Source organism: Pelodiscus sinensis, chromosome 4 (genome assembly GCF_049634645.1).
Source record: "Pelodiscus sinensis isolate JC-2024 chromosome 4, ASM4963464v1, whole genome shotgun sequence".
NCBI lineage: Eukaryota > Metazoa > Chordata > Testudines > Trionychidae > Pelodiscus > Pelodiscus sinensis.
In genome coordinates, this window is record NC_134714.1 from 3,080,393 (window position 1) to 3,099,446 (window position 19,054).

Sequence of the window (19,054 nt, forward strand, 5' to 3'; positions counted from 1 at the left end):
GTATAGTTGGGGTTATTTTTCCCGATGTGCATTACTTTACACTTATCCACATTAAATTTCATTTGCCATTTTGTTGCCCAATCACTCAGTTTGGTGAGATCTTTTTGGAGTCCCTCACAGTCTGCGTCTGTCTTGACTATCCTAAACAATTTGATATCATCAGCAAACTTTACCACCTCACTGCTTGCCCCTTTCTCCAGATCATTTATGAATAAGTTGAACAGGATTGGTCCCAGGACCCACCCTTGGGATACACCACTAGTGACCCCCCTCCAATCTGAAAATTTACCATTTATTCCTACCCTTTGTTTCCTGTCTTAACCAGTTCTCAATCCATGAAAGGACCTTCCCTCTTATCCCATGGCAATGTAATTTACACAAGAGCCTTTGGTGAGGGATCTTGTCAAAGGCTTTCTGAAAATCTAAGTATACTATATCTAATGGCTCCCCCGTCTGCATGTTTGTTAACCCCTTCAAAGAACTCTAATAGATTAGTAAGACAGGATTCCCCTTTACAGAAACCATGCTGACTTTTGTCCAACAAATTATGTTCCTCTACATACCTCACAATTTTATTCTTTACTATTGTTTCAACTAATTTGCCCGGTACTGAAGTTAGACTTACCGGTCTGTAATTGCCAGGATCGCCTCTACAGCCCTTTGTAAATATTGGTGTCACATTGGCTACCTTCCAGTCATCGGGTACAGAAGCCGATTTAAAGGAAAGGTTACAAACCACAGATAATAGTTCAGCAATTTCCCATTTGAGTTCTTTTAGAACCTTTGGATGAATGCCATCTGGTCCCGGAGATCTGTTAACATTAAGTTTTTCTATTTGTTCCAAAACCTCCTCAAATGACACTTCAATACAGGACAGTTCCTCAGATTCATCACCCACAAAGGACGGTGCAGATTTGGGAATCTCCCTAATTTACTTTGTAGTAGGTCTAATTTACTTTGGTCTCATTTGTATTGCTGGGTTTAATGTGCAGAGACTGGGTGGTTTTGCTGACCTAATACATAGCTCAGGCCAGATAATCTTGCAGTCCCTTCTGGCCATAAACTGTAGGACTGTGCATTTGTTTTGACATACGAAGGCCTAAATGAGCTTGAATTCTATTACAGATACTGCTTCTTATCTTGGCTGTTATCTTGGCAATTCTCTTTGACTAATAATTGTCTTGCATAACTGACGGGGCTGGCAGCAGGATGTTTTACAAGTTCACTTCCACGTTGTTTCACCCAAGCCTGAAATCTGACGACTTTTAAGACATGCAGTAAAATTACCCTATTGTCCCAGACTTGTGTGTGTACTAGGGATGTTAGGTATCAGTATTTGAGTTGTGTAGTGCAACAATTTGAACTAAAATGCTCCCCTGCCCCGGGGTGAAGTCAGAAGCCATTGCTCTCCCAGCTCTTGGCCCCATTCCCGGGGAGCCCCTGCCATCCCGCACTGCTGCCTCCGCAGCAGCGGCTCCTATTGGCAGGGTGTCCAGTCTCCTCATGAACAGAAGCTGCTCTGGCATCCTGCTGGCCCTGCCTCCCCTTCCGCCTGCACTGCTGCCTCTGTGGTTCCATGGGAACTAGCACACACAGGGAGCTGGCTTAAAAGCTGGAACCCCACGGGCACCAGCTCCCGCCTTCTCCCCCTTTGCTGCCTCTGTATCAGAGGTAGCAAAGGGGGGTGTGTGTCTTAATTTGGATTAATGGACAAGCCCAAGTCTTATCAGTTAAGAGTGTGAATGGCTATGCACTAGCATCCCTGATGTATACATATTTTAAGAGTGAGGATTTTAATAGAGAAGGCTTTCAAGAATGGGTATTACTCTCGGAGAAAAAGGTAAAGGAAATAAACAAATATGTTCAGGTGTTCATTGAATTTCTATAAAAATCTCATGTAAAAAAACTGAATCTGAAAAGGAAAATTCTATGGGGTTTACCACATTCCCACTGATATGAACAATAACCATTTACTACATCAAACTATGAAGGTACAGTAGACTTCCGATAATCCGGCACCTTTGTGACCTAGGTGGTGCCAGATTATCGGATATGCCGGAGTATCAGGAGGTACTGCATACTCCCAACCCAATCCCCGCCCAACCTTATGCTTGGGTCCTGGAGCCGCTGGTACAGACGCACGGGGCACGTGCGCTGAGCGGCCAGCTTTTCGATCATCTGGACGGAATGCCCTGTGTAACCCAATCCTCCTCCCCCTCCCCTTCCCCTTCCCTGGAGCCAAAACACTTCTCCCCTCTGCTGTAACCCGAAGCCACTCCTCCTCCCCCCCAACCTTATGCTTGGGTCTCGGTACAGCCGCATGGCTTTTCAATCAGCTGGCCGGGTCGCCATGCGTAACCCAATCCCCCTCACCCTCCTCGGAGCCAAACACTTCTCCTCCCTGCTGTAACCCACGTTCGAGTGGCTGAGCTGAGCGGTTCCGGGTTCCGTCTCGGTTCCATCAAGAGCGCTTGCCATTTTGCTGCCGGACTATCGGGAGTGCTGGACAACTGGGTGCCAGACTATTGGAGTTTTACTGTACTAGGGATGTAAAATCCCATTTAATCAGTTAAAGGTAATGTTTAACTGGTTAGCCACTTAAATAGGGGCAGGCTGCTCTGGCCAGGCCAGTGGTGGGCTGATCTAGCCAGGCTGGGGGCTACTCCAGCCCAGCAGGGCCACTAGTTAACTGAAAACCAGTAAGCATTGCCTAGGGATGTTCGATATCAGGTAACTGAATAATCGAGTAACCACATGAATTCTTATTGGTTACTCAACTATTTTATAGTCCCCAGGGGCGGGCCAGCCTCTGTCTACGGGGAGCTCGGACCCTCTGAGGACAGGGGCTACTGCCAGGGACCAGTCTCTGTTCATGGCGGGCCTGTTGCTTCATGGACAGAGGCTGCTTTGCAGCAGATTCCTCTGCCTGCCTCCTGCCCACGCTGTGGCCTCTAAGGGTATGTCTATACTGCATTCCTCCTTCCAGAGAGAAATGCAAATGCAGGTGAGCGAAATTGCAAATGAAGCACAGATTTGAATTTCCCGCACTTCATTTGCATAATTGCATCTGGGCACTTTTTTGAAATACCCTATTTCGAAAGAAAAAACCCTTCTTTTGAAATAACCCTTAAACCTCATTTTTAATAGAAGCAGCAGGCTGGGGGTAAGGGAGCAGGCGGAACTGTGGAGCCGGTCCTGAGGGAGAAATGGCTTTTAAGCCTACTCTTGCTTCTCCCTGCCCTTGCTGCCTCCGATACAGAGGCAGCAAGCAGGGGAGGGCAAGAAATGTATGTAGTTGACAAGATTAACCAATGAGCATCGTCTTAACGATTAATTATATAATCGACCACACATCAACATCCCTGGCATTGCCCCATAACCATTTAATCATTGACATCCCTAAAAGGTACATTCATGAAAGAGTTTGGTTTACTAGGATTATTTTTAAAGTAATATCTTGTGCTACTTTACTCATCTAGAAAACCTTAAAAAAAAAAAAAAGTCTTGCAGCACCTTAAAGACTAACAAAACATGCAGATGGCATCATAAACTTTCGTGGGTACAACCCACTTCAAGTTTTTCTTTTATTTTTTCCAGTAAAGAAACTAACTCAGCTACCCCTCTGAAGCTTTACTAATCTAGTAACTAATCGTTTAAAGATGAACTGCAAATAATGTAGTTTCATACTTTATCTTCAGCAATATTCATAGAATTTCTTCATCAATAAGGTCTTATGAGCCACATAACACATAAAACAGCCAAAAAAAACCCCACACTTCCAAATTATAAAAAAGGGATTTTTTTTCCCAAAATCAGGCAATTTATACTAAAAAAAGAGAATCTGTCTGACATACCTATTGGGTAGTTCCATGCTCCAAGCTGCATATCATAGTGGCTGCAACATCACAATGGAGCAGATGTCAGAAGGGATGAACAGCAAAGGATCTAAAAAGCTGAGGGCAGAAATCAGTTTTACGGTATGTGCTGAATATCCCACTGAGTCCATCTGGCAGGCACATGCAGAATATATTGCTGAAGTTAATGCAGTACGCTTGTTTGCAATTCACCTTTAAAGTAACCTACCCTTTGTATTTTACAGAAAAATGGTAACTCTGCCTTCATTTCTCTCGTATAAATAATCAGACATTTTGCATTTAAAATGAGTTTCCTTACCATCTTTTCTCATGGAAACAGGCTCTATATTGCCTTGTAATAAGTAGATGCTGCCAGATATTGTTTTAACTTGGTTGTACGCCACACGTTCCACAATTGCATTGCTATGCCAGCACAGTTCTTTCATATCTCTGGAGACAGAATAAATGAAAATAAGTTGTCCACTTTCTTTAGAGAAAATAATTCATGGTGGGGCTCCACGTTTGAATGAGAAAACCAAGATTCTGTTTAATCAGAATCTGACGTTTAATATTTTCATTAATGAGATAGAAAAGGGACTGAATAGAAGTTTCAGGATACCAAATTATGGCCCAACTCCCACTGACATAAATAGAGGCCTTCCAAGCCCTTATTTAGCATAGTCAAAATTAGGAAAGACTGAGAAACTCCGGAGGGACCTAACAACATTAAATGGATTAGGAGCACAATGGAGGAAGAAATTTAGTATTGACAAATACATGGTGATAAACAGGAGAATGAGTAAGATAAGCTAGTCAGCTACATTATTGTTCTAAGTTAATGGTAACCACTCAGGAGAAAAAGAACTTGGATGCCATTCTGAACAGTTGTTCACAAAAACATCTGCTCAATTCCTCCCAAAAAAGCAAACAAATTGCTATGAAGTATAAAAATGGGGTTGGAAACTACTAAAAATGCCAAGATTTAAAATAATGGTACCTGGGTCATTTAAAAAGATACAGAAAAATAAAAAGGTCTCAAAACATGAAACAGAGTGATTAGAAACATTTTTTTGTATAAGGAAAAATTTTAAAAATTAAAACTGGAGACAATAGAGATGGGTATGGAAGTTAAGTACGGTATTCTCATTTACACACTCATAATTCAAGAATAAGGCCACATACAATGAAATTACATGGCAACAGAGTGATCAAAACCTTTCCTTGTAGGTTGTCTGAGGTATTAAAAATATATACATCAATCTGCTGAAAAACATCTCTGAATCCAAGAGCACAGGAGTACAAAAATGGACTGGATGTTTACAAGGAAACCCACAGCTATGTAAGATAGGCTAAAAGATAAAGAACATGAAACCTCACATGTAGACAACCTGGACAGATTGTAGGTACTAAGGACACAAGAGAGGGCTGCTAGTAATTGCTTTCATAATCACCCTGAATCAATATATTGATGCACAGTCAAACTGGAAGGGAATATCAAGCAAGGTCCTGCAGGGATCAGTTCTGGTCTGGTTCTATTCAGTATCTTCATTAATAATTTTGATAACAGCATAGAGTTTGCAAATGATACCTAGCTGGGAGGGGCAGCAAGTGCTTTGGAAGATAGCATTAAAATTCATAATGATCTGGAGAAACTGAAGAAATGGTCTGAAGTAAACAGGATAAAATTCAATATGGGCAAATGCAAAGAACTCCATTTAGGAACAATTAGTTGCACACATACAAAATAGAAATGACTGCCTAAGGAGGAGTATCGTGGAAACTGATCTAGGGTTAATAGCTAATCACAAGCTAAATAATGATCAACAGTGTAACACCATTGCAAAAAAAAAAAGCTAGCGCCATTCTGGGATGAATCAACATGAGTGTTGTAAGCCTGATGAGAAAATTAATTCTTCCACTCTACTCCACATCTGATAAGGCATGAGCTGGAGTAGTGTGTTCAGTTTTGAGTGCCGCATTTCAGAAAAGATGTGGACAAACTGGAGAAAGTCCAGAACAAAGCAACAAAAATGCTTAAAGGTCTAAATAACATGACTTGTGATAGAAAGATTGTTTTTTAAAAATTTGGTTTGTTTAGTGTAGAGAAAAGAAGATTGAGGGGCACATGATGACAATTTTCAAGTAAATAAAAGGTTGTTACAAGAAGGATAGGACAAGCAGCGATGGGCTTACATTTCAGCAAGGGCAGTTTAGTTTGGACAATAAGCCTATAATTCTATGATAGAGTGGACAGCTAGTTCTTGAAACCTTTGAGTTATGCTGCTGATGTGCTCCCTTTCCTCCATACAGTGGAACAAGGAGACTATACTTGTTTTTTGCTGGGCTAGCTTCTCCCCAGCTGTGCACATGGCTTTCTTACACTAAAGAGCCTGGGTCCATTCCTCAAATTGCCTTTGATAAGTGGATGGAGGCACCTGCTAGCGAGGTGCCATGGTTAACAGCAGTTACAGCCATACTTTAATGGTTAAACTGAGGAAGACTAATATTTGGTGCTTCCAAGCACTGCACATTATCCTTTGTAGATTCACTCTCAGTAGTCCCAAATGGAGATGCCAGGATGGTGCATATTTTTGCAGTCCAGATATAAATTTCATTTTTTATTTTCATGTTTGTATCACAGATACAGGCAGTCCCCGGGTTACGTACAAGATAGGGACTGTAGGTTTGTTCTTAAGTTGAATCTGTATGTAAGTTGGAACTGGCGTCCAGATTCAGCCGCTGCTGAAACTGACCAGCGGCTGACTACAGGAAGCCCGAGGCAGAGTAACTCTGCCTTGAGCTTCCTGTAGTCAGCGCTGGTCAGTTTCAGCAGCAGCTGATGCCTGGGGCAGAGCAGCTTGGGTGCTGCCGGGTTGGTCCAGTAGCGCCCAGAGCGGCGCTGCGGAACCAACCGGCGCACCCCAGCTGCTCTACCACAGGCATCTGGGGAAAAGCCTGGTCTGCTGGGGGGAGGAGGGGACGCACTAGCTGCGTCCCCCCCCAGACCAGGGAGACGCGGGCGGTGGACCGAGACGCACCGTGGTCCCACTGCCCAGGTCCTCCGTGGCTTTGCTCCGCGTCTCCCTGGTCTGCTGGTCTGCTAGAGACCAGCAGACCAGGGAGACACGGAGCAAAGCCTCGGAGGACGCCGGCAGCGGGACAGCTGTGGCGCGTTTGGGCTGTCCCGCTGCCCGCGTGCTCCGCGGCTTTGCTCCGCGTCTCCCTGGTCTGCTGGAGACAGCAGACCAGGGAGACGGGGAGCAAAGACAGCCGCGGCGCGTCTGGGCTTTCCCGCTGCCCGCATGCTCCACGGCTTTGCTCAGCGTCTCCCTGGTCTTCTGGGGGGGAGTTCCCCCCCCAGAAGACCAGGGAGACGCGGAGCAGCTTTTCTCGCCCCAGAGGACACGGGCGGCGGGACTGCGGCGCATCTGGGCGTCCCGCTGCTCCCGTCCTCCAGGGCGAGAAAAACCCCGTTCGTAACTGCGGATCCAACATAAGTCGGATCCACATAACTCAGGGACTGCCTGTATGTGCAACAGTGATGAAGGAAAATAGCTACTTACATTCGTTTTCCTTCCACACACACCGCAGTATTGTTGTTGATGACCTTAATCCTCCAATCACTTAGGCAGATTTTTTGCTGCAGGTTAAAGAAAAACAGAGTACAGTGAAGGTAAATTTAAATATGACAATTATATAGCAATTAAAAAGCAAACTAAATACCATTTAACCAGTATACGGTTTTAAAGAAAACAAATGTTTTAAACTGTTTAAAATCAATAATTTCTACACATATTAACGTTGAATTTGCAAACTGAATACTTCAGAGAGATGGTAAGTGGCCATGAGACACATTTACTATTTCTAATGTGGGTGGAGGAAATGTTGAAAACAGATGCCTCAAACATTAAGCAATTGAAAAATATGCACACATTTGACAGAAATTTGGGAACGAAAGTTGAAAAATCCAAACATTAAAAAAAAAAAAAAAAAGTTAAGGAAGTTTCCATAAGAACGGCCATACTAGGTCAGACCAAAGGTCCATCTAGCCCAGTTGCCTGTCTGCCGACAGTGGCCAGCACCAGATGCCCCAGAGAGGGAGGACCAAAGACAATGATCAAGCGATTTGTCTCCTGCCATCCTTCTCCAGCCTCTGACAAACAGAGGCCAGGGACACCATTTCTATCTCCTGGCTAATAGCCTTTTATGGACCTAACCTCCATGAAATGATCTAGCTTCTCTTTAAACTCTGTTATAGTCCTAGCCTTCACAGCCTCCTCTGGCAAGGAGTTCCACAGGTTGACTACACGCTGTGTGAAGAACTTTCTTTTATTAGTTTTAAAGCTTCTAGAAAGTTACAATTTGCAAACTCTAAAGTTTCCAACACAAGTCTTCCCCCTCATCCCACACCTGTAATCCCTTATTATTGGGAGAAATCCAATACCTGACACATGAAAGAGTAAAAGGGATTCCAGTTGTATTTACTGATTATATTGTATTCAAAGCCCACAGCACAGAGATCAGTAAACTCTCAGTGCATGCCTCAGATGCAGACAATGGGCTTGATAGTCTATTAAAGGCAGACCTTGAAGTAAGTTATCACTTTTGGAGATTGGCCTAGTAATTTTATATTGAACATTTCACACCTGTGTAGAGACAGGATTTGGGGAGTTTTATATCGTTGTATTAAAACGGTTTTAAAAATTCCTCTAACACTTACATTAAGTACACACCTTTTCTTTATCATTCCCTTTCCTCCTTGCTTTATATAATGGATTTAGGGCAGGGCTGGGCAATAATTTTTGAAGGAGAGCCACTTCACAAATTTCGGAAGTGGCCGCGGGCTGACCCGGAAGGGGCGGAGCCGCGCGCAGGAGGGGTGGGGTTGAGAACTACGCTGCCAGGAGCTTTGCTTGACCAGGGGTCCCTGCCACCTGACTTCTGGCTAATGGAAGGGACCTGGAACAGATGGGAAGGTGCTGGGGACAAGTGTCCTCCCAGAGTTGTCTGGGGTGGAGGCTTAGAATTCACATAACATGGCTGGCAGCTCCTGGCCCCGCTCCTAACCTTTTGGCTGGCAGCCACCCGGCAAGCACAAGCCCTTTGAATAGTAGCAGTTGAAAGGGCTCGTGCCTCCCGGGCAGCTCCCAGGCAACAGGCCAGTGGGACCAAGAGCTGCAAGCCCTTTCAACTGCTTCTGTTTAAAGGGCTTGTGCCTGCTGGGTGGCTTCCAGGCAATGCAGCCACTCAGCAAGTGCCCTTTAAATAGAAGCAGTTGAAAGGGAATGCGTGTCTCTAGCTCCCAGGCAATGCGCTAGGGCAGGGGTCAGCAACCTTTCAGAGGCAGAGAGCAGAGATCTGACTTCTTCACCTCTATGTAGGGTCCGAGTGCCAGTGATACTTTTTAAAGTTACTAATAGTCCTACTTACAGCAGTTTCATTAATAAAGAAAGATGCAGGTTTTACCTTTTAGTGCAGGGGTCGGCAACCTTTCAGAAGTGGCGTACTGAGATTTAACTTATTCACAGATCAGTGTGCGGGGGATGGAGGGAGAGGGGAGGCAAGGGCAGGCTGGGTACGATGAGACCTTATTTTCTGAACCAGCTGAAGGTAGTGAGAACAGTTTAATTTATACTACAAAACAGATGAAGCATTTTAACTTCCTCACGTTGGTTTATCAAACTTCATTTTAAATAAATTAAATATTATGTCCAACACAAAAGGTTTCAACGTTTTCTTTATGGCAGGGGAGGGGAACCTTTTTTGGGTTGGGGGAGGGTTACTGACCCACAGAAAAATTAGTTGGGGACCACATAAGTGAGAAGCAAAAGAAAAAAACTCCTCCAAAAACCCCCAATGCTCACTGATGTGGCCCCAACTGAGACACCTCACTCCACAGATGCCCCAGCCTCACGGGGTGAGAGGAGGGGAGGGGAGGGGAGGGGAGGGGAAGGGAACGGGGGGACGGAGGTTCAGGGCTTCCTATAGACCAGATTTACTTTTCTGGGGTTCTAGAGTTAGAGGATTTTATGGATTTCCTTAGGCTCTGGGGGAGGGACAAAAATGAGGTGCCACGAGACAGGGCTGCCAGCAAGTAGGAAAGGGATGGGTGCAGGATCTGGGAGGGAATTAGGGTACAGAAGAAGGCTGGGAGTAGGGTGCCTGGCCTGGTGGAAGGATCAGGAACAAGGTAGGGTGCAGTGTGTGGCCAGGATAGAGGGTGCAGGAGCAATGTGGATGAAGGAACAGGGTGAGGTGTCTGGCCAGGAGAGAGGATGCAGGAACAAGGGAGGGTGTTGGAGCAAGCTAGGGGTGCCAGGTCTTGGAGGGGAGAGGAAAGTGGGGGGGAAGGGTTGGGGTGGAGGCGGTATGGGCATGAGGGGGGACCTTGCCTGGTTCCATACCCCCTTGCAACAGCCGCCACAGCCACACTGTCCCGGCCATCCCAGAGGGAGGCCCTGCTGCCAGGACCCACGTGGTCTGGGACTGACCCCACCGTTGCTATTGACAGGCCGGGGCCGCCCCAGAAGCCCCAAAGCTGCAATCCACGTGGTCCTGGGCCGACCCAGGAGGCACCACTGCTACAGTCCCGAACCACATGGCCACAGCAGCAGTGCCTCCAAGGCTGGCCCTGGATCGCCTCATGCCAGCGGCTCTGCGAGGGAGGAGGGGCGGGGCTGAGTTCCCTCCCCCATGCTGCTGAAAATCAGCTTGTATGCTGTAAGCGGCACGCATGCTGTAGGCAGCCAACCCCTGCACTGGGGGCGAGGCGCGGGACTGCCTCGCGGGCCGGATCCAAGCCATAGATGGGCCGGATCCAGTCCAATGAGAAGCTTTTGCCCACCCTGATTTAGGGGGTTTTTCCTTTTAAAATGTTAGACTGAACATAACCTTTGAATCACATCCACTACCAGAGACCTGTGGGCTCAAAGTTCCACATGGGATTGATTCCTTTGGGCACAAAGGCAGCAAAAGACTGTAATATTATCTGCCCCGGACCTCTTACCTCTAGTGTCTACCAGTCATCTCTCTCAAGAATTTTCTCTCCATTCAATTACAACGTTCTATTGTTGAATATTAATAAATATGAAAATAAAGCAAGCTGGGCCGGGCCCAGCGGGTAGTGATCAACGGCTCGGTGTCAGGATGGCGGTCGGTTTCTAAAGGAGTGCACCAAGGTTCAGTTCTAGGACCGGTTTTGTTCAATATCTTTATTAATGACCTGGATGAGAGGATGGATTGCACCCTCAGCAAGTTTGCGGATGACACTAAGCTAGGGGGAGAGGTAGATACGCTTGAGGGCAGCGATAGGGTCCAGAGTGACTTAGACAAATTGGAGGATCGGGCCACAAGAAATCTGATGAGGTTCAACAAGGACAAGGGCAGAGTCCTGCACTTGGGACGGAAGAATCCCAAGTATTGTTACAAGTTGGGGACCAACCAATTAAGTAGTAGTTCTGCAAAAAAGGACCTGGGGGTTACAGTGGATGAGAAGCTGGATATGAGTCAACAGTGTGCCCTTGTAGCCAAGAAGGCTAATGGCATATTAGGCTGCATTAAGAGGAGCACTGCCAGCAGATCCAGAGATGTGATTATTCCCCTTTATTCGGCTCTGGTGAGGCCACATCTGGAGTATTGTGTCCAGTTCTGGGCCCCCCACTACAAAAAGGATGTGGACGCATTGGAGAGGGTTCAGCGGAGGGCAACCAAAATGATTTCGGGGCTGGAGCATATGACTTATGAGGAGAGGCTGAGGGAGTTGGGTCTGTTTAGTCTGCAGAAGCGAAGAGTGAGGGGGATTTGATAGCAGCCTTCAACTTCCTGAAGGGAGGTTCCAAAGAGGCTGGAGAGAGGCTGTTCTCAGTAGTGACAGATGGCAGAACAAGGAGCAATGGTCTCAAGTTGTGGTGGGAGAGGTCCAGGTTGGATATTAGGAAAAACTATTTCACTAGGAGGGTAGTGAAGTACTGGAATGGGTTACCTAGGGAAGTAGTGGAGTCTCCATCCCTAGAGGTGTTTAAGTCTCGGCTTGACAAAGCCCTGGCCAGGTTGATTTAGTTGGGATTGGTCCTGCCTAGAGCAGGGGGCTGGACTTGATGACCTTCTGAGGTCTCTTCCAGCTTTATTGTTCTATAAGTCTATGAAATACTAATTTTGGTTTAAAGATTTGTTTTTAAAAAAGGTAAAGTGTTATTTCTGTTTCTTTCTACCACCATTTTCAAGCATAAACAAGTCTGATCAACCAAAACAGAATCACATCAGGTCTAGCCTCTGATTAAATGGTTACTATGACAGCCTGCAAGTTTTCCAAAGGAGGGCACAAATGAAGTTCATTAATTCCACAGGATAGGTATTTATACTTGTTTCTTGCTATATGACAAAAACACTAAACAAATATCACTGTCAGAGAAAATCTGAAGGAATTTTTCAATATAAAATCCTTCCACAAAGGAAATAACTCTCCCACCTGTTTATGTGTATTGCCATCATTTTTATCTGCTGATGTACTTGACAGGACCTTACAATCGCCTTCTTTTGGTTTTTGCTTTCGTGGTATGTGGACTTTTGGAGAAGAAAACATAATATTACACAGGCACTGTGTGGGCCTCTGAGGGTCAGTGTCCGATATCTTCTCTATGGCTTGGGCTGTTTTCCAGTCACTCTTTTGTAAGGGTCCTCCTTCTCGATGAGGACTAGCATATATTGTTTCTCCACTTCCATGCCTTTCTGATAACTGAACCCTAGTTTTAGAAGGGTTAGGGTTTCTGTTTACAGTATCGACCACGGTATTTTGAGACATTTCATCATCAGCGTCAATCGGTTCAACAAGAAAAATGTCATCCTGACTTCTGCTGATATTGTTTACTGTAGACTCTCCATTAAAATTATTGACTTGTTTGGCAAAATCAGATTTGATTAATGGACTGTTTGCGATTCTTGAAGAAATACTTTGCTCGATTTGGTTTGACATTGCAGGACCTGACAAATTTAAACAAACAAAAAAAGATAAATTCAGGCAAAGCAACTCATGTTATTTAAAGAAAAGCAAACCTACATTAACAAAAACCAGAAATCTGATTCGATGCTTCTATTTCAAGGAATCTAAAGTAGAAATTACAGCTTCTCTCCCTTCCCCCCATCCGTTGGGGCAATTTTTCCATACACCCTAAGACCAGCAACTCCACAGCTACTATTAGGTGTAAGCAGCCTTTTTAATCTCATGTATTGCATGGTGGCGTTAACCCAGGCATGAGCTCCTGGTGAGACTTCTGATGCTAAAGGCCACTTCAACCTTCCAGACCTGCTATCCCACTCCTTACCAAACAGCACCTAAGCAGGTAGCAATGAATACAGAAGTCTGAAATTTGCAGAGAGAACCTCCAAGAACTTCTCTGTATGCCTACATAGGCCCGAAGAAAAGTTCTGTGTGGCATAAAAAGTTCTCATTCTCAACAGCAGTTAGTCCAGTGAGAAAAATTACCACACCCATCTGGCCCACACAGAGACAGAATTTGGTGAAACATGGATGGAAGTTTATACCTAGTACTGCTAGGAAGAAGTTTGGGGGGGAGGGAGGGAACGGTCTGGTCTAGCTTCAATGAGATGTTTAAGTCTCATCGAGTAGACAGAATGGCAGAGCAAGAAACATCCAAAGAAGCATCCATAGATGTACTCCACCTACACGAATTTTATCATTCCAAATAAAAGATCTCACACACAATAAAAAATAATCCATAATTCTGTTGTCTACTGCATGTTGGATATTTGCATATAAAAACCTAATTATTTTACCCCAAATGTTGGACATGGAGGAAAATGAAGCTGCAACAACAGGTATTAAACAGAAGTCATGAAAGTAAAAAGAGAAAGCTAATATGCTGTATGCAATATAGACTGAATATTACCAAGATTAAGGATGTTAAGTATTGTGTAATTGACTAATCAAATAGTCGATGCATTTTTGCATCAACTATTAGATTAGTTGATAGGGTGGTGCTTCTCCTTTGAAACACCACTGTGGCTTTTCAAAGTGGCAGCACCACACAGAGCCTGGGGTCAGCTGGGGAGTCCCCAGCTGACCCCGGACTCCATGCAGCACTGCCCCTTTGAAACTATGTGGCAGCCGCTTTGAAATTCCACCCTTTTCTCGCCGCTTTTGCTGCCTCTATCTGATAGCAACTAGTCGACTATCCCTAAAGCATTTCCTTTTCGAATAGTTGACTAGTCCTTAATATCCCTAACCAAGATATTGACCAAATCGTGAGTATAGATATACCACAATATGATACACTCTTTGTCCAAGCAGGCAATATAGAATCATGGAATACTTGAATGAGAATGGACCTCAAGAGGTCATCAGGTCCAGTCCCCTGCCGTCATGGCAGGACCCAGTACCATCTAGACCATCCCTAATAGATGTCTGTCTAACCTGCTCTTCAATATCTCATAAGAACATAAGAATGGCCGTACTGGGTCAGACCAAAGGTCCATCTAGCCTAGTAGCCTGTCTGCCGACAGTGGCCAACACCAGGTGCCCCAGAGAGGGTGGACCGAAGACAATGATCAAGCGATTTGTCTCCTGCCATCCTTCTCCAGCCTCTGACAAACAGAGGCCAGGGACACCATTTCTATCCCCTGGCTAATAGCCTTTTATGGACCTAACCTCCAGGAAATTATCTAGCTTCTCTTTAAACTCTGTTATAGTCCTAGCCTTCACAGCCGCCTCTGGCAAGGAGTTCCACAGGTTGACTACACGCCGTGTGAAGAAGAACTTTCTTTTATTAGTTTTAAATCTGCTACCCATTAATTTCATTTGGTGTCCTCTAGTTCTTCTATTATGGGAACTAATAAATAACTTTTCTTTATTCACCCTCTCCACACCACTCATGATTTTATAGACCTCGATCATATCCCCCCTCAGTCTCCTCTTTTCTAAACTGAAAAGTCCCAGTCGCTTTAGCCTCTCTTCATATGGGACTCGTTCCAAACCTCTAATAATTTTAGCCAAAATATCTTTTTTGAGGTGAGGAGACCACACCTGTACACAGTATTCAAGATGTGGACATACCATAGTTTTATACAGGAACAGTAAGATATTCTGTCTCTTATTTTCTATCCCTTTCTTAATAATTCCTAACATCCTCTTTGCCTTTTTGACCGCCGCTGCACACTGTGTGGAAGTTTTCAGAGAACTGTCCACGATAACTCCAAGATCTCTTTCCTGATTTGTCATAGCCAGATTAGCCCCCACATACTGTACGTATAGTTGGGGTTATTTTTCCCGATGTGCATTACTTTACACTAATCCACATCAAATTTCATTTGCCATTTTGTTGCCCAGTCACTCAGTTTGGTGAGATCTTTTTGAAGTTCTGCAGTCTGCTTCTGTCTTGACTATCTTAAACAGGTTAGTATCATTAGCAAACTTTACCACCTCACTGCTTACTCCTTTCTGTGTCCAGTTCAGGGCACCACATTTCAAGAAAGATGTGGAGAAATTGGAGAAGGTCCAGAGATGAGCAACAAGAATGATTAAAGGTCTAAAGCAGGGGTGGCCAGCCTCTGGCTGCCCAAAGCAATTTATTCCAGTGTTTCACCACCCTGACAATTAGGAAGTTTTTCCTACTGTCCAACCTAAACCTCCCTTCCTGCAATTTAAGCCCATTGCTTCTTGTCCTATCATCAAAGGCCAAGGAGAACAATTTTCTCCCTCCTCCTTGTGACACCCTTTTAGATACCTGAAAACCGCTATCACGTCCCCTCTCAGACTTCTCCTTTCCAAACTAAACAAGCCCAATTCTTTCAGTCTTCCTTCATAGGTCATGTTTCCTAGACCAGTGGTGGCTAACCTAAACCTGAGAAGGATCCACAATTTACCAATGCACATTGTCAAAGAGCAGCAGTTCTATGTCACCAGCCCTGATCATCTCCCCACCACTCCTCTCAGCACATCCCACCCAGTGGCAGCCCCACTGGTAAGTGCCTCCTTTTCCTTTTCCTCCTGCCTACTGTGATCAGCTCTTTTTCAGTAGGAGACACTGGAGGGGGAAGCATGGGTGTGACAGGCTCAGTAGAGAGGGTAGGAAGTGACAGGATCCTAGGGGGAAAGCGTGGAGGGAGACAGTGCCTAGGGTAGAGCTGGGGTGTTGAACAGTGAGCACCCTCCAGCCCAGTGGAAAGTTGGCACCTGTAGCTCTAGCCCTGGATTTGGTACCTAAGCAAGGAGCCGCATATTAACTTCTGAAGAGCCGCATGTGGCTCTGGAGTGAGAGGCTGGCCACCCCTGCTCTAGACCTTTAATCATTCTTGTTGCACATCTCTGGACCTTTTCCAATTTCTCCACATCGTTCTTGAAATGTGGTGCCCAGAACTGGACACAATACTCCAACTGAGGCCTAGTCAGTGCAGAGTACAACGGAAGAATGACTATCAGCTTCTTTAGTATTCTAGGATGCACTTCACTGGGCCCTGGTGACTCGAAGACATAACTTTTCTAAGAAATTTTTATCTTATTCTTTTCCTATTTTAACTTCTAAACCTAGCCCATTTCCACTAGCATTCCCTACGTTAGGCATTTCAATATGCTGCGTGGAACTTTATTGGATCGTATCAAGCTCCACTGGAATCAGATGTCATAAGCAGTTATTTTATAAGAGACAAGATAAATGAAGAACTGAAACAAAACTAGACAAATGTCCAGTCAGTGGATACTTATTTTAATAGGGGGGGTCTGCAAATTCTTGGGGAGAGGAATGGGGGGCAGATGAGGGCAAGTAATAGTAAGCAAAGTACCAGCATTCTTTACCTACATCTCCTCCCACATTTTCAGCATTTTCCACCAGGCATTGATGGGAAGGGAAGAGGAAATACTAGAGATGTGAAAGTATAACTGTTTAAACAGTTAACTGAAAAATATGAGCTTATTGGTTACCATAGCAGTTATATGCAGGTTTCTGGTCCCGCTCCTGGAGAGTTGGCAGCCACACGGGGTGGCTGACAGCTCCCCGGGAGCAGGTAGGCACCAGGAGCTGGCTTAAAAGCTAGCTTCCAGCATACACGAGCTACTGGGGAGCTGGCTGCTATCAGATGCTGCAGGCTTTGCAGTATAAAACCTCTACCGCAGAGCCTACCGTGTAGCAGGCTCCCCTGGGAGCGGCACCAGCAGCTAGGAGCCTTATACTGCAGTGTGTGCAGCACATAACCAGGTAACACTGAGATGTTCAGATGTTACACAGTTACCTAATTAACCACTTTTTAACATCCCTAATACTTACTGTACTGTAACTAACAGCAACAATACTCACTCACTATAACACTCTTGCTAATAAACGAAATATTGAGTATAATGAACTGGTACCTGGATACCACCTCAAGTCTCACAGCTGCCGCAGAGACTAGAAAAGCAGTCAGCATTCTTCCCTCCTGCCACTCTGGGGCTCTTTCAATATAATGAACAAATGGCTTGGATCCTGACGGATTCATAGTAGCATAAGTGTATTCCACGAACATAGAAATACAAACAGCCAGCCACTGTTTTAAGAACCATTCCCAGCACTGCCACAAAACATACCTTGTAGCTGCGTCTGCACTTTCTGTTTCATGCGTAAAATGAACTTTTGAGGAGATTCTGAAACCACACTGAGGGAATCCACATTTTTGTTTTGCAGTACCGTGGTCCAATGTGGTGCTAAAAGAAAAATGTTTCTCTTAAACTCAGGAAGCGAACATAACAGAAATTCTTATTATACTTACTAGACTAACTATACATTTCACAGGATATTAAATTCACCAACTAAAAACAAGAAATAAGAATTATGTACATTTCAAACTTAAAAAAAAAAGAGAGTTTATATTAGCCAATTGTTTCAAATGGAACATTTTACATTAAAAAGCTTACTGTTTGAAAAAATGAAGGTCATGCCCTGCTTCTCAACAGACCAGATGTTGCTCATTACTAATATTCACTCTAGTTTCCAATACGAGTACTGTCTTTTGAAGTAGGAAGGACAGTGCTCCTTATCTATGGCTAGGAATAGGACAGGTCTACCGTATTTTCCGGCGTATAAGACGACTTTTTATACTAAAAAACATCCCCCAAAAATCGGGGATCGTCTTATACGCCGGGTATAAACATACTGTAGCTTCGGCTACTGTGATGGGGTGCCCCCGTCCCTGGGTGCGCCCGCAGATGACCCCGGCAGCGGGGGGAGGAGAGCAGGAGCCGGCTCGCTCCCCCGGCGGTGCAGCGTGTGCGCCCGAGTCTGCCCACCGCGTTTAAAAGGCGGCCGGACCAGCTGGTCAGGGGCGGAAGCGGCGGAGAGCGTGGGGCTGGCCAGGGCGTCCCAGGCCGGCCGGAGGAGGATCGCAGCGGGCACGGCTGGGAGCAGGGAAGCAGCCAGGGGGCCTCCGGGGACGACTGCAGACACCAGCCGAGGGAGGAGGCCAGCAGAAACCCCGGGCAGCGGCGGCGGGAGCAAGCGGGGAGCACGGAGCTGGCACGAGAGGCAGGCACCGCGGCAGGGCGACCCGGGGTGCCAAGGCGGCAGAGGTGGCCCGAGAGCTCACGAGGTGGCAGAGGACGGTGACGTGAGGGGAAGAGAGTTCCAGACCCCCGGACTTGCACTGGACCCAGAGGCGAGGCGGCCTGAGACGCTGGCCCTTGGAGCGACACTTCCTACAGACCCAGAGGGGCCGTGAGTAGCCTCCGACGGGCGCCGGGTCCTCCCCATCCCAGATTATGGGGACTCTCCCCCAACCGGAAAAGCGGACGGCTTGTTGGGCGGTAGGTTGGTCTCTCCCAGATAAATGGGCGTAGACCGCAACCTAAACCCCCCTTTGCAAGCAAGCCTAGAGCAAAGCTAGGGAGTGGGGCCTCCGTGAAGTCAACGCAAGGACCCGTCCCCACACGGGTTTGGGGGGGGAGGGGAAGGGGGAGACGGGCTATTACAACCTTTGCCAAGCCGAGCAGGCTTTGTATGCATTAATAGAATACACTGCTTGCCGGGATTGGCTCAGTGCGGTACATACAGTATCAGCACAGGGACGTTCTGTATAGGGGGGTAGTCTTATACGGCGAGTATAGGCCAAAACCTATGTTTTACCTGGAAAATTAGGGGGTCATCTTATACGCCCAGTTGCCTTATACGCCGGAAAATACGGTAATAAGTTTCTCTTATTTCTTGTTTTTACCTTTCATGTTC

The 19,054-nt window shown here is 45.7% G+C and overlaps 1 protein-coding gene across 3 annotated transcripts in view; it reads right to left on the minus strand.

Annotated features, from left to right (window-relative positions):
* Positions 1-19,054, minus strand: part of MIS18BP1 (MIS18 binding protein 1) — a 64,891-nt gene that overhangs the window by 41,709 nt on the left and 4,128 nt on the right. For all 3 annotated transcript variants that reach the window (XM_075926124.1, XM_014572324.3, XM_075926125.1), the window contains exons 3-6: positions 17,425-17,541; positions 12,322-12,833; positions 7,418-7,494; positions 4,174-4,304 (exon numbers count right to left, since the gene is read on the minus strand). In XM_075926124.1, the coding sequence (XP_075782239.1) occupies positions 4,174-4,304; positions 7,418-7,494; positions 12,322-12,833; positions 17,425-17,541 (837 nt within the window). The remainder of the gene's footprint in view (positions 1-4,173; positions 4,305-7,417; positions 7,495-12,321; positions 12,834-17,424; positions 17,542-19,054) is intronic.